This window comes from Caretta caretta, chromosome 1 (assembly GCF_965140235.1).
Source record: "Caretta caretta isolate rCarCar2 chromosome 1, rCarCar1.hap1, whole genome shotgun sequence".
NCBI lineage: Eukaryota > Metazoa > Chordata > Testudines > Cheloniidae > Caretta > Caretta caretta.
In genome coordinates, this window is record NC_134206.1 from 262,601,947 (window position 1) to 262,625,110 (window position 23,164).

The 23,164-nt window shown below is 44.3% G+C and overlaps 1 protein-coding gene across 1 annotated transcript; it reads left to right on the top strand.

Annotated features, from left to right (window-relative positions):
• Nucleotides 1–4: 4 nt before the first annotated feature.
• XRCC6 (X-ray repair cross complementing 6) lies at nt 5–21,395 on the top strand. The gene is made up of 13 exons (XM_048835230.2): nt 5–70; nt 2,029–2,122; nt 3,205–3,320; nt 4,025–4,163; nt 6,135–6,389; nt 8,317–8,500; nt 10,392–10,578; nt 12,114–12,282; nt 14,545–14,706; nt 15,967–16,096; nt 17,483–17,583; nt 18,342–18,455; nt 20,668–21,395. Exons 2-13 carry the CDS (start codon nt 2,044–2,046, stop codon nt 20,865–20,867), a joined length of 1,836 nt encoding a protein of 611 aa, XP_048691187.1. The 5' UTR covers nt 5–70; nt 2,029–2,043; the 3' UTR covers nt 20,868–21,395.
• Nucleotides 21,396–23,164: the final 1,769 nt, after the last annotated feature.

Consider the following 23,164-nt stretch of genomic DNA (forward strand, 5'->3'; position numbering starts at 1 on the left):
CTTTCGCAGGATTGGGTGGGATTGTTTCCGGGGGCGGGTTTCCGGTTTCGATGAGCTGCTACGGGCTCAGGTAATGGCGGGAGGCGTTTATTCTCTACCGAGCCCCCCACTCAGCGGGGGCTGCCGGTCCCCCTGCGCCCATGATTTCCCCCTTTCTCTCCCCCTCCCCCGGGTCCCGGCCTCCCATTGCCAGGGCGGCGTTGAGCTACGGCTGGCAGCGGGAGCGGCTGTTCCCGTCGCCTCTCGCCCGCCCCACATCCCCGGGGCGCGTGTCCTGTCCGGGCTGCCGCTGCAGTTCCAGGCCGTTATCCCGCCCGCGCTACTTCGCGCGCCTTGCCCTGCTGGCGGAGGGGGCGTGGGGCTCAGCCCCCCCCCGCCCCCGCCCCCGCAGGCCGCTCCCGGCTCAGCCCCGCTGGTGACTCCGGCCGGTCGCTGCCGTGGCAAAGTAACGCTCGGGGGGGCGTCTCTGGTGGGTGGGGCGGTGGCCGCGCGGCTGTAGCGTAGGCGCTTCCCACGCGACACCGTTAAGTCGACCGAAGTTAGGTCAAGGGAGAGCCGCTGCAGTCATGCCTGTGGGGGTTCGTGTCCGGGCTGTGTCGGCGGTGCCCCTGTACTGACTTCACCGGGTGGGGCGTTGTGAGCCCTACGCGGGCCTGACAGGCATGTCTACACGGACACTGCGTCACCCTAACTGTATCGACAGCGCTGTGCCTCTCAGGGAGGTGGAGTTATGAGGTCGGTGACTCAGTGTAAATGGGTGACTTACATTGAGGGGAGCAACGTTGTAGTGTAGACACTTAGGCTATGTCTGCGCTTACCATTTAAAGCGCCAAAAGCCCCTTCTTTGTGCTAACACCGCAGGCGCGTCTACGCTCGTTAATAGAAAGAAGGAGGAGTACTTGTGGCACCTTAGAGACTAACAAATCTGTTTGATCATAAACTTTCATGGGCTAAAGCCCACTTCATCAGATGCATGTAGTGGAAAATACAGTAGGAAGATAGATACAGATAGATGTACACAGAACATGAAAAAATGGGGGTTGCCACACGTCTCTAAGGTGCCACAAGTAGTCCTCGTTCTTTCTGCTGATACAGACTAACATGGCTACCACTCTGAAACCTATACTTGTTAATGACTTTTTGCAGTGAGACTCAGAAGTTTCACTGCAGAAAGAAAACCACCTTCACGAGAGGTGTATAGCTCTTACCACTGTTCTTTTTGCGCTGTTGTGAAAGTGAAGACACGTTCTACCAGCTTAAACACCTTTTGGCCTCCGGAGGATATCCCACAGTTCCAAAAATGAGCGCTCTGGCCAGCATCTCTGCTGCTCTGACTCCAAGTGAACGAATGTCCACCCCTCCCCCTGTAAGCCCCAGGGAGTTTGAAACTCCCTTTCCCTTTGCTTGTAGATATGGTGGGGAAAGCAGCCAGACAGCAGGGGTTTTTAAAAAAAAGCCATGAAAGAAACAAGGAAGTAATGGGGCTGTTGGGACATGAAGCAGTGCAGCAGGGGGCACTGAGCAGGGACCCAGAATGCCTTCCACTCACCCCCCCCCCCGCCTCCCCTTCCCACAAGGCCTATAGAGAGAGCTGCACTGTGGGATAGCTGCTCTACAGCGCTGCTCTCATCGACAATGGAAGTGCTGGTAGTATAAACACTCTCTGAAGCCTGAGGAATTGAGTGAGTAAACAAACCAGCTCTTTACTTTCACCAGTTCCCTAGCACAGGTGAAACTTAAAGCACAAAAACTCTGTAAGTGTAGACATACCCTTAGTTAGGTGGACGTAAGCTGCCTAACTCTGTAGTGTAGATCAAGCCTTAACTGTATCTACTTCAGGGGTAATGCCCTGACTAACGTGCTTAGAGTATTACATTTTTCCCAGCAGTATAGCTAGGTCAATCTAATTTTTAAGTGTGGACCAGACCTTAGCAACTGAAAATGAGCGCCCAAACCATGTGACCAGTTATTTGGATGGTCTTCAGACTGAAGGTCAGTACAAACACCTGCCTTTTCTGCTCTTTTTAGCAAACAGTGGCAGCCATGTCAGAGTGGATGTCTTACTACAAAAAGGAGGAGGATGAGGAAGAGGAAGAATATCCTGAAGAAGCTGAAACTGGTGGTAAGAATTTGACCTTTAACCAAAAAGCGTTCTGTGAATGTGATCTTGAGTGCCTGCTCTCTTCCCCTTAGCATGGGGTCCTCTGCTTCAGACATATTTCTGAGGATCTCCATAGATTCTTTTATTTTTGCTCTTTCAAGCCCCTGTATCGTGAATAATCTTCTGTGGATGAATTTTGGCTACTCAAACCACTCCTCACAGGTGCTTATGTCAAGGTTCCTTCCCTACTCTGAACTCTAGGGTAGAGAAGGGGGACCTGCATGAAAACCTCCTAAGCTTACTTTTACCAGCTTAGGTTAAAACTTCCCCAAGGTACAAACTATTTTACCCTTGGACTTCCACTGCCACCACCAAACATTTATCTGGGTTTATTGGGAAAACGTTGTTTGGAAAAGTCTTCCCCCCCAAAATCCTCCCAACCCTTGCACCTCACTTTCTGGGGAAGGTTTGGTAAAAATCCTCACCAATTTGCATAGGTGAGCACAGACCCAAACCCTTGGATCTTAGAACAATGAAAAAAACCATTCAGTTCTTGAAAAGAAACATTTTAATAGAAGAAACAGTAAAAAGAATCACCTCTGTAAAATCAGGATGGTAAATACCTTACAGGGTAATTAGATTCAAAACACAGAGAATCCCTCTAGGCAAAACCTTAAGTTACAAAAAGACACACACACAGGAATATTCATTCTATTTAGCACAACCCAATTTCTCAGCCATTTAAAGAAATCATAATCTAACACATTTCTAGCTAGATTACTTACTAAGTTCTAAGACTCCATTCCTGTTCTGTCCCCGGCAAAAGCATCACACAGACAGACACAGACCAGCTTTTGAAAGTATCTTGTCTCCTCATTGATCATTTTGGTCAGGTGCCAGCGAGGTTATCCTAGCTTCTCAACCCTTTACAGGTGAGAGGATTTTTCCTCTGGCCAGGAGGGATTTTAAAGGTGTTTACCCTTCCCTTTATATTTATGACAGCTTATATTTTTTTGAAGCACAAATAACATGGGTGGGTACTTTAAGTGGGGAAAAAAGATACAGCCAATTATAAGACTATACTTCTTTTTTTTTTTCTTCAGGGGAATATAAATATTCAGGTCGAGACAGCCTGATTTTTTTAGTTGATGCTTCCAAGGCCATGTTTGAATATTATGATGATGATGATGAGTGGACTCCTTTTGATATGACAATTCAGGTAAGATCATGTGTTAGAGATTAATAATGACCTGTCTTGTAGACTGAAAGATCTCAATGTGCTTTATGGGTTGCCTATATACAGATTTCTTATCCACTGTAATATAGCTAATGTAGCTAGTTGACTGCCTTATCTGTTTATGTATTTCTCATCACCATGCTATCAGAGCACCATATCTCTGGTGTGAAAATCAGAAATCATTCTGCAGCAACAGCAGTGGTGGTGGGCTGGAGAGGTCTGATCTGTAGTAGGGATGTAAAATGTTAACCGGTGAGCATTAGTCTTAGCCCTGGCTGGGGCAGCCCTTTATTTGGTTAATCATTTAAATGATTAAAAAATAGTTAGTTTAAACAGTTAACTTTTTAAACTATATTTACATCCCTAATCTGTAGTCAAACCCAGAAATTTTGGTGATGATTATGATTACAAAATGAGGAATAAATTTGTATTAGAGTAGTATCTCTAGGAAGTCTTTCTCTTGTCCTCTTCTGTAGAAAATGTGTTATAATGAAAAGCACTTAATGTTCAAATGTAATCATAAACATCTTGTACCTAACTTGTTATGAAATGTGGCTCAAAACATTGTGGTAGCCCTTGCAATTGCCATTATGAAGGGCTGATTGCCAAGGATAGAACTCTAGCACCATTTTTTCAGCTAACTTTCTCCTTCTGTTTTCCCTAATTCTGCTGTTTTCTGTTTCCAGTGCATCCGGAATGTGTACACCAGCAAGATCATTAGTAGTAACCGGGACCTCTTGAGTGTTGTGTTTTATGGCACTGAGAAACACAAGAATTCTGTGGATTTCAAACATGTGTATGTTCTTCAGGAGCTGGACAATCCAGGTAAGAGAGAATAGGAATATAAGGCTTAAGAGGAAATGGGGAAGTTTGTAAAATGTTTTTATCACCATTTGTCCCCTTTGGGGAGAGAGACCTGTTACTGTAGCATTTTAATTTCTTTTTCTGTGCTGGGATTTTTGATAGGTGTAACAATTTCCCTGGCTTAGAGTTTCCTTGTTGAATCAGATAAAGAATACACACTATCCGTGTTTTATTTCCTTTGTGTGGGGTTCCATATTTTTCTGTACTTTAACACAAGGCCCCATTTTATGGCCACTGCCCTCTTTCATTAAAGAGGACTTCTAACACATACATGATACATTTAGCAGTACAGCAGGTGCCTGACAGGCTTTCAAGAGAATCCCATCCCGGCTCTTGAAAGCTTGTCAGGCACCTGCTGTACTGTTGAATGTACCATGTATGTGCTGCCATACCTTTTGATTGCAATAGGAGATGGACAGGATGACCTGCTAGTGGTATTCTGTCTCAGACTTCCATAATAATAATAATGTTAGCAGCACAGTAACTCTGGTTGAGAACCAACAGCAGGAGTAAGGTTAATGTGACAAAGTGTAGGAAGCAGAGTGAGATGTGGGAGGCTCTGTAGAGAGAGAGATAAGATGATAATGTAATTTTCTTGTTTGAGGGAGGGGCAGGAAATAGAAGGTGAGTGCTTCCAGCCAGAGTGACTTAATGGAACTAAGTGCCCATATCTGTCATGGCAAAGCAGCATTTTATCTAAAAGCTATTGCTTTGTCTCTAGTGGGAATATTCAGTAAATAGGAGTGGGAGAACAAGCAGATGTTTCTCCAGAGGACTTGGACTGTTCTTGCTCATTGAGACTTCTTAGCCCTCGTGCTGAAGTACTTTTAGGAGAGTGGGATGTTGTATGGAGAAAGAAGGGCAGCTCTGTTTTAGCTACTGTACTGGCAGGGTAGGAGTGTGAATGAAGTCTGATTCCCAAACTACTACTTTGCAGCACCTCTTATAAGCAAAGTGCATCATGGTGGAAGTTCTGCCCATCAACCTCTAATATATCACACCTCCAGAGACAGAGGGGGCTATTGTTCTCTTGGCCCAAAGGTGCAGGCCATTAATGGGGAAAAGAGTTGGGGAAAGACTCCTTCCTGCTGGAGGATGTACCCTGGAGGGGGAAGGGTTTATGTAATCTGATTCTTCTTGTATAGCATCTTCTCTCAGAACACTAATTCTAAAACTATATGCAGTTAGTTAAATAACAGATGGGGTAGGAAATTTAAATAATGAATAGGATCCCTTTTCAGGTGAGATCTTAAGAGATGGAGAATCCAGTGAGGGAGCAAGATACGAAAAAGCTGATCAGATAGCAGTGGTTGCAGAGTAAAAGGTTCTTCCACTATCACTTGCAAGGTTTTGAAGAGAGAGAGAGAAGCGGAAGGGGAGCCATTGGTCAACTTGAGCAAGTCAATAGTTTGAAAAAAGAGGATAGTTATCGATGGGTCCATACACCTAAGGATGTGTGTACACAGTAGGTCTGAGGTGTAATTCCCAGCACACATAGACATATATGTGCCAGCTGTGCTTAAGTTAATGCCCAAAAATAGCAGTATGTCTGTAGCAGCTTGGGCTAGCTACATGGCTAGCTGCCCATTTACAATCCTGCCCGATTCTCTGCATACGTACATGGGTGGCTATCTCAAGCCACCGTCTGTGCTGCTGTGGCCACGCTGCTATTTTTAGGCACTAACTTGAGTAGTGCTAACGTGTATATGTCTACTCATGTTGGGAAGCATGCCTTTCAGTTGCTATGTAGACATACCCTAAGACACTGAACACTTTTCCTACCCAACTGCTGGAAGGGCCATGCTGTGAAATGTTAGTCAAACATCAGCTGTAGGGAGCTATGTGTTTTCTCTAGCTGGAAAAATGGTCAACAGGTTTTGGCTTTTATGTGCGAATTAGAACCAGTAATGCCCTTGCTGTCCTTCCATTTAGGTGCCAAACGAGTGCTAGAGTTGGATAAGTACAAGGGAGATCAGGGAAAAGCACTCTTTCGTGAGTCGTTTGGCCATAATGCTGACTACTCACTGGGTGAGGCACTTTGGGCCTGCTGTAATCTTTTCAGTGATGTCCGGCTCAAGATGAGCCACAAGAGAATCATGCTGTTCACCAATGAAGACAACCCTCATGGGCATGACAGCACTAAAGCTAAGCTGGCCAGGACCAAAGCTGCTGACCTTCGAGACACAGGTGAGCATTTTCACTTTTAATTTAGAAATTGAGCCTTAATGAAGAGTAAAAGTGTTGCTTCCCTGCAGCAGACGCCAAGTAACTGCTTTGTACAATCTTGGAGGAAAGTGAATGATGTGATCGGACTTGGGGAATTGCTAGGAGTAAACAGGATTTTGGGCTACTACATTTCTGGAGACAATTCTTCAAAATATTTGACTCAAAACATAAAAACCCTTTCTAAATTAGAGGTGCTCAGTCCATTTTTTTGTGGTTAATAGGCACTAATTAAGCACCTTTTGTTTGTCTTGGCTTGTAGTCAGGGATTGAATGGGCCATAGAAATTAAACCCCCCTCATACTTCCTTGTTTCCCCCCTCTTCCAGGAATGGAGTGACATGATCAGATTGACAGGCAAAGAGGATTACTTTAGTGTCTGTTGTCACACTGCAGGGCAACTACATCTGTTTCCCTGTCCGTGGTTCAACAACAGCATACATTCTAGGCTCCCGGGTCCTCAGCCATCACCTCTCTTTGGTGAAGACCCACATCTCTCTCCCTTCTGACTGGGGTTTTTTCAGCCTGCACAGTTCCCTGCTTATACTGAAATATCCCCAGCAAGCTAGAGTGCCTAAACAGGCCAGTGTCTGTGCTTTGCTTTCTCACCAGAGGCAATGAACAGCTGTAGTTGCCAGCAGTCACAAGTTAGCACACAGCTTTTTCTAAGTAAACATGTTTATTCTTAAGGTGAAAGCATTACAGAGAAAATTTATATGAAAAATAATAAAATAATTTACATGCATTCTAATAAGTTTACAAGAGATCACCCCCCCAACTCCAGCTAGAACTCTGATAAGAATCAGTCTTTCAAACTCTGCAAAGGGGTTTTTCTGTGGTTACAGGTTCATAGCAGACTTAGCTCAGAGCTAACACACCCATGAATAGTGCAGTCTTTCCTTTATAATGCTTGGGCCTTTGATCTTGAGATTCTGGGAAGAGGTAATCAGTAGACAGTGGTCCCCTCCTCAAGCCATAGCTTGAAAAAGCTGGGTTTTTGCATAACTGGAAATAGGAATTTGCATTCACCTCCCCTCTAGAGATTTCCCCTGGCAAATCACTTGACATTTAGTCTCCCAAGTCCATTCTTGTCTGGCACATTGTTGAATATAGTCTTTTGACATTCACAGCACTTTCCAGGGTTCACATCATATCTCTTCCCTTCCCTCTCCCCCTCCAGAAAGGTTACATACAATCTAAGCCAATAATAACACATCACCTTTGTATTTAATACGATGGACTCCAGAGATACTTTAACTTAATTCACTAAGGTTTTTCAAGGATATTGCAGAAATTGCCTTCGGTCACAGCTGTATTTTATATGAATTGAAGGAAAGCATTATGTTTGGAGGCCAGGAAGGAGGATGTTGTAGTAGTCACAGCAAGTGGCTTAGAGCCAATTCCTTCAGAATTCACTTGGTGTGCTAGAGCTTAAGGGTAGTCAAGCATTTTTAAGACATTGTCCCTTATACCTGGCAAAAGAGAGTTTTTGTGGGGGATTCTCTATAATCTTCCATCTTCTCTTCCTTTTCTCTCCCTATGGACAAGAGTGGGGTGGATGCTAATTCTTCTGGAGCCTGTCAGTGCTGCTTTGAGCATTGGCCACAGTGGGTCATTTCCTCCCAGGTAGGGGCTGAGCATGGTCCCTCTGCTGCATTGCTTGACTAGATGCAAAGAACTACCAGGCCAATTCTCTTTAATTACTTTCTTTCAAGAACCAACACTTACAAAAAAGAAAAATACTAAACAAAAGGACACCTCTTTGTTCTTGGACGACTGTCCATTTTGACTTCCTTTTCCATATAAAGGAATATCTGAGTATTGTATGAACATGCCAAAATAAGTAGAAATCAATTTGTATGATCCTCCCCACATTTGTACCTTGCCCCCAGGTATCGTCCTTGACTTGATGCACCTGAAGAAGCTTGGGGGGTTCGATATCTCCTTGTTCTACAGGGACATCGTTAACACAGCAGAGGATGAAGACCTAGGGGTCCATACTGAAACCTCAGGCAAGCTGGAAGATCTCATGAAGAAAGTGCGAGCAAAGGAGACAAAGAAGCGGGCTTTGGCCAGGTGTGTACCACATGTCAACATTTTGAACAACCATTTTGAACACGTCACCATTTTGAAATAACCCCTTCCAGAGGCTGCCGATTCTATGTCCAGCCTTCTTCATGTGGAAGGATTGTTCTATAAAGACACCATTTGAGCAGTATTTTCACTCCTGGGCCTTAACTCTCTTGCATGAGACTAATGGAACTCTTCTAGCTCTTAGACCCGTGAGGATTGCAGTAGTGGAAAATAGAATGTGAACTAGGCCCCTTCTGGCTATCACATGCCTCCTCCTATTCTGAGAGGTTGGCCTGAAATGATCCTTGCTCTATCCTGACCCCGGAGCCCTTTTCTTGACATGGTAGTCTGAGTATGGGGTTCATGTCCTCCAGGCATCTCAGAAATCATCTACTGGAAAAAAATCTACAACTCAAACCAGAAAATGTTTGTGTTTGTGGTAAAGTCAGGCTTAAGTCGGCTTTTGCACAAAAACTTCTTGACTGCCTTCACTTGTCTGAGTTTAGCTTACTGCATTCCAGCATGTTTGGTAGCTGTTTCAGCTTGTCGCACCTGCATTAGTCATATGTGGGCCAGTGTCTTTGCAAGCCCTTGTTTTTTGGTTCTTATGGGGAATCTGAAAATTCACATTTAAAAAGTGTTATGGGATATTAATGTGCTCTTGACAAAGCTGCTGAAAATTCCCTCTGAACCATCCAGTTTGTGTGAGTTTGTTTTTTACAGGAAGTTCATTTTCGTGGTGGCAATGATTTCAGCTCAGAGTGAGTTCAAGGGCCTAGTGATTGATTCCTCTTATGCCATGTTTTATAAGGATAAGTTAATGCTGCAGATTCATCTGAGCTTCCTCTTCAAGATGGTGGTAGACTTCTACCTGTCCTTCTGCCAACATGTTTCCCCAGGCCGTGTGCCTGTCTGGGGAGGCCTTTCATCCTATGCTAGATGTCAAAACATCCCTGGAGGTTCTGTATGGAGCAGATTGAAACCCTTAGAAATTTTATCCAACTTCGTGTGTGTGTGTGTGTGTGTGTGTGTTTGGTTTTGTTTTGTTTTTTGTTTGTTTGATCAGCAGTGTTGTACTTGAAAAGACCATGTCTAAATGGATGTCTGCATTTCATGACTTGGCTGGGTTGAAACTAGAAGTCTCTGTCAAGGCTCTCACTCAGAGGGAAGGTTCCAGCCATAACCAGCCTCAAGGTTCAGTCACAGATGTCTGCAAAGCAAACAAATGGTCATCTTTCCATGCATTTATAGAGCATTATTGCTTGAGTTCAGGGACAGGAGAGAGTCCCTTCTCAGGATGTCATCCCAGATTTTCAGGTTGCCAGTTGCTCTTTAACTCTTGTGGAGTGAGAATCCTATACTGACGTTATCTTTAGAGGAAGGGAAATGCCTTGCCTCACTCTCTTGATTTTCTACTCATAAGTTGGTAGGTTTCCTTCTCTCTCAAGCCTTGTTTCTTTTTCTCCCAGAGGTATGTTTTTGCTATTGCATTGGCTTTTTCTGGGAGCTTTGCCTCCTGCTCACTCAAAGGAGCTGGCTAAGAGTTTAAAGGGCAGCATTTACATTCAGCCTGGGCGCGGTGCAGAGTTGTCAGTAGTGGGTGTGCCTTGTGCTCTACCTCACTGTAGCTGCCCTCAAGGATAAAAAGCACAGAAAAGCTGTGAGTTCAGCTAAGTGGTTTGTATTAAAGGGCTATGACCCAGGACTGAGAATCCTGCACAATATCTTCAGAGAAGCAGAATTGCAAGGTAAGTAATATTTTCATTTCAGAGATGCAGGTGGTGTTGGGAAGTGAATAAAGGCGAGCCTGAGGGAGTAGACTGTCATGTGAGAGACCCACTTTATGAAAAGTGTCCCTTTAGAAATTTGAAGTCTGTCTGTTATTTCCACACAGGTTAAACCTCCAACTGGGTAAAGACTTGTCCCTCACTGTAGGTGTTTACAACCTGGTCCAGAAAGCTTTCAAACCATCTCCAGTGAAACTTTATCGGGAAACCAATGAGCCTGTGAAAATAAAGACACGGACATTTAACCGAGAGACAGGCAGCTTGCTTCTACCTAGTGATACCAAGAAGGCTCAGGTAACACACTCCGTACACACTTTGTTTTTCCTGTTGCTGCGGGACCTGCATGGACATTAAACATCTAAATAAACCTGCTGCTTATTTTTGTGTTGGACTTTTAAGATGATCTGCAGAAAGGCACAGTACCACTTGTTCATACTGTTTGCATCTCTGTCCTCTTAGGGATCTTTGGTCTTTGTCACATTCATAGGTTAAGCAGAATTTGAGTGGGTCATTGCTTGGGTGAGGCTTTCAAGGGAGAAAACAGCTACTAGTGGAAGTGAGGCTGGGGCTTTATAGGGTGTACCCTTCTTCTGGAGTCAGAACTGTATCATCCTGAAAACATGACACTAGCAGCCCTTGTTCTGTTGCTGGTGCTGTTTCTTGATGATCCAATCACAGAGGTTTTGACCACTTATGACGAATATCATGGAATCATTAATTACCATAAGGTCAGGGGTATGAATCCCAATATCTAAGTTAACTTCCAACCTGGGTAATTGCACTCTGCATCCCTAAAATTCCCTCTTTATTCTTCACTCCCCCTGTTGCCATGTAGTATTGCTGGTACAGAATGTTTGCCATGCTCCGGTGTAGCTGTATTTCAGGGCAGGATAAGTGATTCCTATATACACAGTTTGAAAAATACTTCGAGGCTCTGGGATGGAAGGAGTTATAGGCCTATACAATTATTTTGTGTCCATCCTTTTAGCTGAAGATGCTGGGTTTTATTGTCATTCGACACTGATTGCTCAAAGCAGAAGGTGTCTGGAAGAAGCACAAGGCTGAAATCCAAACATCTCTCTCCTGTCTGACCTTTTGTAGACTGGATGAAAGTACGGAGATTAAACACTGTTCTGATCAGCTCTGTGAAACATAGCAGTACTTTCAATCACCAGGTTGATAGCAAATGTCTGCTTAGAAGAGAGGGTTGTGAGCACACTCCCATTACTGGGAATTTGCTGAAGCAGATTTTCTTAGTCATTCACGCCCAAACTTCCTCCATAAACCATCCTGCCAAGTCCTACACTGAATGCCATGGAGTACCGTGGAAACTAGTGCAAAGGGATCCAAAGTGTGTCTGAGAGAGACTGGTGATGAATAGATAAAAATTAAACTATTGTCTGAATGGCTGATAAAAACCTGGGATTAGAGAAATCGAAAGGCACATGAGAGATGCTCCATTATGGGCTGTAGCAGGTCTGCTCTTCACATAGACTGGCTATCAGTCCTTTTAAACTGCTGGCTTTGTCAACGTTGAATGTATTGGATTTGTTCAGTCCTGTGTGTGAAACCGATTTGGATTTTGCTTTAACCAGCAGTGAGTTGGTAGTTCCATGCTGGCATGAGGAGAAACATCTCACAGATCTTTCCTTTGAGCTGGAAAATATCTTCAGTGGGTAATCTACTCATCTTCCCCATAGTCCTCTTTTTGCCACTCCCCGATATGTTTCATCATAGCAGAATTGATTCCATTGTCCCTTATGCCCTCTCTGCTGAGTGAGTGACCTGTCCATTCTCATAATTGTCTTTTTTTTTCTTCTATTTGTTAGACCTATGGGAACCGTCAGATTGTGTTGGAGAAAGAGGAGGCAGAAGAAGTGAAGAGATTTGATTCCCCAGGTTTGGTCCTGATTGGCTTTAAACCACTGGTGATGCTGAAACAGCACCATTACATCAAGCCCTCCCAGTTCCTCTATCCTGAAGAGTCTTTCATTAATGGTAAACAAAACTGGGAGAGATTGACCACCTGGCAGTGCAATAGCAAACTAATTGACAGAAGAGTGGAACAGAGCTATCATTTAAGAGGGACACGGGACATACAGAGTTTAGTTTGCTCCCTTGCCCAGAACAGTAACTCCTCGCTTAATGTAGTCGTTATGTTCCTGAAAAATGCTACTTTAAGCGAATCCAATTTCCCCATAGGAATTAATGTAAATAAGGGGGGGTTAAGTTCCAGGGAAATTTTTTTTTGCCAGACAAAAGATTATACATACACACACACACACTATACGTTTTAAACAAACAGTTTAATCCTGTACACAGCAATGATGATGGTGAAGCTTGGTTGAGGTGGTGGAGTCAGAGGGTCGAAGAGGGTGGGATAGTTCCCAGGGCATGCCTTGATGCTAAATGATGAACTAGCAATTGGCTGAGCGCTCAGAGGTTAACACGTTGGTAATGTAGCCTCACACTCTACAAGACAGCACGAATGGAGGGAGGAGACAGCATGGCAAAGAGAGACACAGACACACACTGTGTGTGTGTGAGAGAGAGAGAGAGGAAGAGACAGAGAGAGACACTGTGTGCGAGAGAGAGATGCGCGCATTGCCCCTTTAAGTATGCTGACCGCACTCTAAGTACATTGCCTTTTTAAGTAGATCTGCAAGTTGAGACAGCAGCTGCTGCCAGTGGAGATGAGATACAGGAGTGGGGGGAGGGGGCACCCTGACATTATCACCGATCTGGTGTCTCCCTCCCCCCCGCACAGCAAGCAGGAGACTCCCGGGAGCAGCTCCAAGGTAGAGGGCAGGAGCAGCACACTGCAGTGGGAGGAGGGACAGCTGAACTGCCCGGCAATTGACAGCCTGCTGGGCGGCTGCCGCACAGGGAACTTAGGGGAGCTGATTGGGGGGCTGCCGGTCCACCCTGGTGCCAAGCCCCCACCAGCTAGCTCCAACGGGCTGCTCTTTCTGCAAACAGTGGACAAAGCAGGCAGCTGCCAAACAACGTTATAAGGGAGCCTTGCGCAACTTTAAACAAGCATGTTCTCTAATTGATCAGCAACGAAACAACGTTAACCAGGGCAACATTAAGTGAGGAGTTACTGTACAAAATCTTAAGAGCAATAATGTGGGTTTAACTGCCACTCTCTGCTCCAAGTCACAGCTAATGTTCTCTTCCTTCCACACTATGCTTCTGAACCTGTTCTGTCTTCTATTTCCAGTCTACAAGCAGCTGATCAAATGTGACCCCAAAAGGTTTGCTTTTGTCATTCACGGCAATGTCTGTATTTGAAACCTGAAGTATATTGGAAGACAGGGACCAGAATAGAGAGCTCTAGGGTCATGGGTAGGAAACCTAGATTCAAAGGTGACAGTTATATCAGCTAAGCAGGACAAAGGCATCCAAGGAGGGATGTATACGTTAGCAGCATTTGAGGGTTCTGGATTGTTTTATAAGCAGATGTAACTATAAGGGGTGGAACTGGGGCCTTTTTTCTCTTCTGTCACCATGTTATGTGTGTACTTGGGGTGGGGAAGTAATACTGTAATTTGTAAGTTAAGAGTGCTTAAGATTAAATAATTAATACTTCTCTCACACAGACAGTAGGCCATGAACTAAAAAGGGCTCTGTTAGGACAGGGTGCCCTTCTCCCTCAACGTCTGAGATGATGCTCCTGGTATGGGGAATAAGGCATTACTCCCTAGAGTGTTGCACTGTTGAGGTGGATATTTAGCTGACTCCTTTACTACCTTACAGTCCATTTAGGTCCAGCAGAACAGCACCTGCATGACTCTTGACTACATAGTCTGAGTTAGGTGTCTGGTGAAAATAAAAGCTCATGTTTGGTCTGGAAAGAGGATGCAGTTTTTACAACCCAGATTCTTAGTACCCTGCCTCTGCAGTGAGGGCTTGGGTCCACCAGTGCTAGGCCTCCAAGAGGGTGTCACTGTATATATCCAAATTGAAGGGGGGCTTTTCCAGATGTCTCCTTCCATTCTCTCCCCCATTGTTGGCGAGTCCAGCAATTTCACCAGCATTCTCTTGCTCTTCTGTTCAATTGAGACCATGTTGTCATCTCAGAGTTTTGCCCTGTTAACATTATTTTTCTGCCTTCTGTTCTGGCCTCCATCTGGAGTATTGCAGGTATATTCAAAAAGTGGCAGATGCTAAGTTCTATAATGCTTTGGGTCAAGTGTCTGTGTCCCAGGAGGGCGCAGGAGTTCTTAGTCTGACAGATATATGGCTTTTGTTGCACAGGGAGTACAACTCTGTTTAATGCCTTACTGACCAAGTGCCTGGACAAGGAGGTGATGGCATTGTGCCGGTACACCCCCCGCCGGAACACTCCCCCCCGTTTTGTGGCCCTGGTTCCACAGGAAGAGGAGCTGGATGAACAGAAAGTGCAGACAGCCCCTCCAGGTATGTGAGGAGACTGCATTTTTTCCATCTTGCAGCATGAAAAAAGCTGCCAGCTAGAGAACATGCACTATCCCTGCCAGATACTGCGTGCTGCCTAGTATAAAGATTGGGGAGAAAATGACTTGCAGAAAGAGGCATGTCAGGAATCTGACACAGAACAAGGTGCTTATTGGTCTCTAGCCACAGTTGCTCACCTGAAATATTTACTTTGCACAGGTTTGCCATAGTTTTTCGATTGAGGCAATTTAAAATGAATGCCTGCTACTATGGATTTCTGATGCAGGGCTGGTATTGGCCTTGTTTACCTGTGCCTGTGTAGTGTGCCCTGCTACACATTTTAAAAGCCTCCATTTGTGTCAGTTCTTGCCCTGCATAAAATAACATTCAAGTCCATTATGGCTGCAACAGTTTCCCTTCCTCCCACATCTTTGCTAACTGCTTCAGGTAGCCAACATCAGAATGGAAAAACCTCTTTCTCTGTTGGTTACCTAGAGTTCTTATGCCTCCTTGAATTTTGTTCTGTCCCTGGGCTCTTCTGAAGGTTTTGTGTAGTGATGATTTTCATTTGATCATCACCGTGTACCAGTTGAGTGGGGTGTTATGAAAGAGCAGTGGTAAATTATTTTCCTTCTGCTTTTCCTCACTTTTATAATTGGAGAGCCTTGGATTGAGAGGTTTGTCTAGAAAAATAATGCTCCTTGCATGTAGTGTGTGATTCCATCCAAATCTCTTCATAAGCATTAATTCCATTGTCACAACACCACTGTGAGATGGATGAGTGTTCTCCTGATTAAAAGATGGGGTGATACTGAAAAGACAGGTGACTTGCCCAATTCCACTGAGAATCAGTGTCCGATGGAATTACAGCTCAATAATCCCTAGTTCCTGCTCACATACTTACATCGTTTCTCTCAAAAGTCAGCAGCATTAATTATTATTGATACTGACTTATATTATGGTAGTGCTCAGAGGCTCCAGACAGGATTGGGGCTTCGCTGTGATATGATATGTGTTTGAATACACCTGAAGATATTGTTGGCTCTTCAGAAAAGAGACTGCCTAAGAAATGTCTGAAAAGGGAAGAGATGCTAGTTAATTGTGCATAATTGACAGATTGTATACAATCAGTGTCTGGCTAGCATAGATAGATAGATAGATTTTCCTGCCAACCCAACTTCTGAGCATTTTGGGCTTGCCCTTGACATGCTGTTCTGAGGTCAGGCTTTCAGATAACTGCTCTCTGGTCTCTCTCTGGTCTAGGTTTCCACCTCATTTTCCTGCCTTATGCAGATGACAAACGGAAAATTGACTTCACAGAAAAGGTCCCAGCTAATCAAGAACAGGTGGACAAAATGAAGGAAATAATCCAGAAGCTCCGGTTCAAGTACAGGTGAATGGAGGCCAGAGACATGGGGCTTGAAAACGCAAAGCTATCACCTGCTGTGTTGTACAGTGTTCCACGGCAGCTGTGGTATGCACACAGAATCATAGATTTCAAAGCACTAGGTGGCTGAAACTGCAATTTGTAATGCAACTTGGGTGCTTTTTCTTGACTCTGAATGAATCTGTTAGGCTGTCTGGTGATCCAAGGACATGTCCACTCTAAACATTGTATAAAACCATTGTTTAAAATGCTTTGGTCGTGCAATGCTTTTACAATATGTTGTCCACATACAACCGCTAAGCCAGGCAGCTTCCAGGTATTGATTATAATAGTTGGCCGCAAACCTTGAGAGCAGAGCTGTAGGCCACGTCTGGTTGATCTGGTGCAATCCACTGTGATGTCTGCCCCACTGTGGTCAAACCTCCGATACATGTATAGCTGTACTGGTTCAGATACCATAATGATGGGTACAGTGTAAGTCTAGAAAAGATTAATTAGTCCTAACTCCATTCCAGGGTGCAATGTCTCACATTTGGAAATTACCCCAAAGCTTCTACTTCTAGGGGCCAAAATTGAGCTAATAATGGAAAATTAGCTGTGGTATAGGTCTCCATATATATAGGTGTAGGTCTGTTTGCACTAAGCTAGGAGACTGTTGCAGGGAGATTGATTGCCTGAACTAGTCTGTTACATTGTTTGTCCTTGTAACAGTTTACTGCATACATTCACATGCAGTGGGCTATGGCTAAGACATAGTTTTTAGTTTATTAATATAACACGTGTAGCAACACTTACCGACAGAGCCATTTTGACACCACCCACACACAGCATGCCTTACAACAGTTGTACCAGTACATTCTGGGACTCCTTTAACACATGTCCCACAGAGCAGGGCCATTACACCATATTCCAGAGGCAGTATGTTTCAGTGGCAATGAGAGAACCCATGTCTGATCTGTCTGTAAGTCAAGCATTTTAGGATGTTTAAAATGAAAAGTACCACAGAATACTTGTTAAAGGGAGTTATGCCTCTCCATCTTGAGGAGGATCAACTTCATAGTGCTCACATTAAAGGGCATGTGTATTCAGATATTGGCTGTGTGGAAAGGGGCAAAGCTGGTTTTGAAGTGTGGGCTGATGCCATCTTCATTTTTTTCACATATACACATCCTGCTTATTAATAAGCTGGCAGCTTAGTAAGCTAGTGACATGATCACTACTTCTGCAGGCAGTAAACCTGAGAGAAAACCAGTGTTCCATGAAGCACCACTGGTGATGGAGGTGCTTAACTGTGCAGGGGAGGGTGGGCTGAACTGGGGGCTCAGTAGCCCTATTTATGGGCTCAGCTTACTCCTGACATGTGTGTTGAATATTTCTGGGTTTTGTTGGTAGGAATGACAGCTTTGAGAATCCAGTTCTGCAGCAGCATTTTAGGAACTTGGAGGCCTTGGCACTGGACTTGATAGAGCCTGAACAAGCTGAGGATCTGACACGTGAGAATGATGAGTGGATGCAAAGAGGGTGGGGGTAGAGGCCTCTTGATTTTCACTCTAGGTGGTGGTGTGTTTCTAGAAAACACAAATGGACTTCTTGTGCTTTTAAACCAGTTAGTGTTGTGCAATGCTAGGACTTAATTCAGAGCGTGTGGTGGTAGTAACACACTTCAGTCTCTTTAAAGTTGTAATTCTGGTTCTGTTCTCTTCCTCACACACACCCTTTCCTCCCCAATAAGTACTTGATAAAATGTCCCTTTTCAGTACACATGGCAAAAATTATTTTTGTGCCAAAGTGCTTGTAGTCTAACATGAGAGACAACAGGTGACTATAAAAAACAGATAGGGATAGCCCAACATAACAGTGAGATGAATTAAAAGCTGCAGCATACCTATTTCTCTAGCATGCTGTTATATTTTTTCTTCTGTTTGGTCTGTGCATAAGCATGTCTGTCCTTCCTATTTAGGTATACGTACAAGTCTAATTAGTAATAAGACATTACACATGGGCAATATAAGCTAATGGTATCATCGAGAGCCTTCCTGACTCTTGTGCATTCAAAATTTGTAACCACCATTGCATTAACATACTTTTTTGCATTTAATTTCTCATGTTTGCAAAGCCTTTTGGAATGATAGTTATTCTGAAGACAATCCTCTCTCGCTGTACACTGGAATATGGTGGTGACATTTTCAAGTCATACAGGTTTCCCTGTGCTTGGTTATGTTTTTGTGAGTATGAATTTCTCTTCTGCCAGAGCCCAAGGTTGAGGCGATGAACCACAGACTGGGTGATCTGGTGGAGCAGTTTAAGCAGCTGGTTTACCCTCCGGACTACAATCCTGAGGGGAAGGCTGTGAAGCGGAAACAGGGTGAGTGGCGGTGAGGAGCCTGCACTATTGTGACATGCAGCATTCTGTCCGTATCAGCTGTTGCTGAGAGGTCCGCATTTCTCAGTTTATCTCATGATTTAAAGAAACCTATTATGAAACCACTCTCACTGATAGACTGTCAGTTGGCTTCATGACAAAATGATGATGATCCACCTTGGATTGTGGCCTTATTAGAACTCTCAAGCTGAAATAGCGTTTGGTCAGATTGGATCGTTTCTTGAATGGGAGATCTCTTAAGGAAAACCCAGCTTGCAGCAGGAAGTAATGTGGGTCAATAAATAGAGCAACCTTTAAATGTTTTTGCTCATTTGGCTTGAGGTGATTTTTTTGCGGGGGGAGGGGGGGACAGGCCAGCAAAATTATTATTTTTTTTATTTACCCATACCCTGGGCTGCTAAATTTTTTTTGTAAGGCTGTAGTAGGAGATTTCTTCCCTCAAAGTAACGATGCAGTGTTCCGCTATGAACTTGTCTTGAATTAGCTGTACACCGCAGTTGTAATTAAGATTCCATGGGACTTCTCATAAAAGTGGGGTGTTAACAAGGGTGTCCTAGCCAAATTCCATGTTGGGACTTTACATTCTGCTGTGCTGTCCCTGTGAAAATCCTCCATAGTGTCATTTGGTTATGGAGTCTTTCCCATTAAGCCACAAACTGTTCTAGCCAGCATATAAATATGTATATATTAATATGCATTAAGCACCAGTAATATTAAGCACAAATATTGTAACAGTGATGTAGCCTAAACTGGCTGATGCCCTAATCCTGTTCACTTATGCTAAGTATCCTATATCTCCTTGAATTTGCTGAAGTAACCGTTTGGCACAATCAGATAGGAAATTTGTTCTATGTCTTAGTACAAACTAGGGAAGTACCTTCACAGATCAGTACTTGGAATGCTAGTATCTAAAACAAAGGTAAGGGAAGAACAGAAAAGCAAGACAGGGACCTGAAACAAACTGATGGGTTGGATTTTAGTGACATATAAAGAAATGTGTAACTTGTAAAATCATATAAATAATACCAGCTGAAATGTGTAACTTGAATATAATAAGTGTGTAAGGTGAATATAATATCGCTCCATGGGACTGCTCTTCAGAGACTGGTATTTTATAGAATCTTTTTTCCTGCACCATATCAATAAACCTAACTGACATTGGTTATTTGATCTCCTATGATCACTCACCAATTAAATACAGCTGCTTCTGAGATGAAATGCAGAATCTAGAAATTTGCCATGTATCCATACATAGCTATTAATCCAGTTCTTACTTATCGGTTACTAGACTGGCATATTAAGTGTAGCAGTGTTTTCCCTATACTTACAAAAAGAAAAGGAGTACTTGTGGCACCTTAGAGACTAACCAATTTATTTGAGCATGAGCTTTCGTGAGCTACAGCTCACTTCATCGGATGCATACCGTGGAAACTGCAGCAGACTTTATATATACACAGAGAATATGAAACAATACCTCCTCCCACCCCACTGTCCTGCTGGTAATAGCTTATCTAAAGTGATCATCAGGTGGGCCATTTCCAGCACAAATCCAGGTTTTCTCACCCTCCACCCCCCCACACAAATTCACTCTCCTGCTGGTGCTAGCCCATCCAAAGTGACAACTCTTTACATAATCAAGTCGGGCTATTTCCTGCACAAATCCAGGTTTTCTCACATCCCCCCCACCCCCATACACACACAAACTCACTCTCCTGCTGGTAATAGCTCATCCAAACTGAGAGTGAGTTTGTGTGTGTATGGGGGTGGGGGGGATGTGAGAAAACCTGGATTTGTGCAGGAAATAGCCCGACTTGATTATGTAAAGAGTTGTCACTTTGGATGGGCTAGCACCAGCAGGAGAGTGAATTTGTGTGGGGGGGTGGAGGGTGAGAACCTGGATTTGTGCTGGAAATGGCCCACCTGATGATCACTTTAGATAAGCTATTACCAGCAGGACAGGAGGTATTATTTCATATTCTCTGTGTATATATAAAGTCTGCTGCAGTTTCCACGGTATGCATCCGATGAAGTGAGCTGTAGCTCACGAAAGCTCATGCTCAAATAAATTGGTTAGTCTCTAAGGTGCCACAAGTACTCCTTTTCTTTTTGCGAATACAGACTAACACGGCTGTTACTCTGAAACTTATACTTACAGTTCTTTTAATGTCGTGGTCCAATTTTATTTTTCTAATAGGAGAAGGTGCTGGCCAAACAGAGAAGAAGCCCAAGATGGAAGTCTCCAAGGATGAGCTTAGGAGCCATGTACAGAAGGGCACTCTGGGCAAATTCACTGTGCCTGTTCTGAAGGAAGCATGCAGGGTTTATGGGCTGAAAGGCGGTGGGAAGAAGCAAGAACTTCTAGATGTACTGACTGAGTATTTCAGCAAGTTCTAACCAGGAGCTGAGGACTTTGATGACAAAGGGGTGACTCCCTTCTGCTTAAAACTTCAGTCTACTCACCTGGGTGTTGGGTCTGAGTTCCGTTTTGATGCTGGTGGAAGAGGGGGTGGGGAAAGGATCCCTTCTCTACATCCAACACTGCAGACTCCAGTCGGGAGGAAACTTATTTCTTCCTTTTGGTGACAATAGATCCTCTTAGCAAATGTGTCTTCTGCTGGTGGTAGCAGAGGGCAAAATAAACCCCATCGCAACTCTGGTCCTACAATTCAAATGAACACTGTTGTGCCTTGTTGATGTCTGAATAAATGCAAGTTAGTTTTGGAACCCTTACTTCTTTGGAACAGCAGGAATGGCATAAAAGAGATGTTGTCATGTACAACGAAACTTGCTCATTTTAAATAAGGAAGTGGAATAATGTATGGTGGCGGATGAAATAGTGCTATATTGCTATCAGACTTCCAAGAACTATAAAAGTGGCATCTTACTGTACTGATTAACACATTAAACTTATCAGAACCAAAATCATTATGCAAGACGAGCTGGATTCTATTCTACCTTAAGCATAATCAAAGTTGTCAGCATATACTGATAATGGCATAGGCAGAAAGCTATTTAGTGCTGAGTAATAGCAGTTGTTAAAAAAAAAAAAATCTTTTCCCTTTTGAAAGCTAAATTGCCAAAGGAAAAAAAGGCTAAGGATAACTAGTTTCTTCTTAAACACTAAATATCAGATTGTGTATTCTCTTTGAGGAGAGAAGAGGGATAACATCATCCCATTAGGCTAGTGGTTTTCAAACTTTTTTTCTGGGGACCCAGTTGAAGAAAATTGTTGGTGCCCCTGACCCAACGGAGCTGGGGATGAGGGGTGTGGGAGGGGCTCAGGGCTGGGGCAGAGGTTTGGGGTGTGGGAGTGAGGGTTGCAGGGTGGGGCTGGGAATGAGGGGTTCAGGGTGTGGGAGGGGGCTCGGGTTGGGGTGCAGGAGGGGGTCAGGGCTCTGGGCTGGGGCTGAGGGGTTTGGGGTACAGGAGGAGCTCTGGATTTGGTGGGGGGCTCAGGGCTGGGGCTTGGTGTGCAGCAGGGTATCAAGGCTCTGGGCTGGGGATGAGGGGTTTGGGGTACAGGAGGGACTCTGGGTTTGGGAGGCTCAGGGCTGGGGGCTTTGGGGTGTAGGAAGAGCTCCAGGTTGGGGGGGTGGGCTCAGGGTTGGGGCACAGGCACGGACTTACCTCCGGTGGCTCAGTGACGCAGCCGGCGTGCCCCGCAGACCGCACTGTGCCCCGGAAATGGCCAGCAGCCGGTCCGCCTCCTAGGGGGAGGCGCACAAGTAGCTCAGCGTGACTCTTCCCTGCAGGCACTGCCCCTTCCTCCCCCCCAGTTCCTAGTGGCCCATGCAGGGCCTGTGGCAGAGCCAGGGGTTGAGCAGTGAGTATTCCCCGGCACATTGGAAAGTTGGCGCCTGTAGATCCAGCCCCGGAGTTGGTGTTTATACAAGGAGCCGCATGTTAACTTCTGAGGAGCCGCATGTGGCTCTGGAGCCACAGGTTGGCCACCCCTGTTCTAGTTTGTAGGTGCTGATTAGGTAAGTAACATCTTCATAGCACTCAAGTGGACTTCATGGGCTATTTCACTTTTAGCCTTTCCTCAGTCCTGTTTTTTAACAGACCCTTTTCTTGTGTAAGAATTTAGCAAATAGTGAAAATTGGGTTAGTTTAATTGCCTCTGCTTGCATTGTTAACTAGCAAACTCTCCCTTCACTCAAGAATCCTTTATTCCTGGTGCTCTTGTGCAGTGTGTTAAAGGAGACAATTGTCTTGGCATGTTGTGAATTGTCTAGGTCCTTTACATAGTTGTGGTTTTGAATATGTTCAGCTATCATAGTTGAGATAAACTCCCTTATAAGGAAATGACAGTTCTACTGTAGTTAAGGTTGAGAGGTTTACTGTTTAAAAGAGAACTATTCAAAGGGCTCTAAAATCCCCCTGGTAACACAGTTGCCTTGTAGTGGTGTGGGATAGGGTTAGTAGTCCAAATTTGGGATCATTTGAGCCTCAGATCCAGTATCCCTAAAAATCAGCCATTTACAAATGGCTTTTAATGTGTTCTTGTGTACAGCTGGGGCTCAGGTAAATCCCAAACAGCTGAGATCAATCTTACCTATGGCAAGCTTACAATTCCAGGTTGGTGCATCATCAGCTTGAGCCAAAGCAAATGAAATGTGCATGCAGCTAGAGTAGGGCTTTGCTAACAGCTGTAGGGCTTGTATGCCATCTCTTGCCACAGTAACTGGATG

Bases quoted from the DNA above. Each gene is read 5' to 3' on its own strand.
- XRCC6 (XM_048835230.2), top strand. From the start codon at position 2,044: ATGTCAGAGTGGATGTCTTACTACAAAAAGGAGGAGGATGAGGAAGAG. The intron at 12,283-14,544 runs GTAAACAAAACT...TTTGTTGCACAG, and splicing joins TGAAGAGTCTTTCATTAATG to GGAGTACAACTCTGTTTAAT. The intron at 16,097-17,482 runs GTGAATGGAGGC...TTTTGTTGGTAG, and splicing joins AAGCTCCGGTTCAAGTACAG to GAATGACAGCTTTGAGAATC.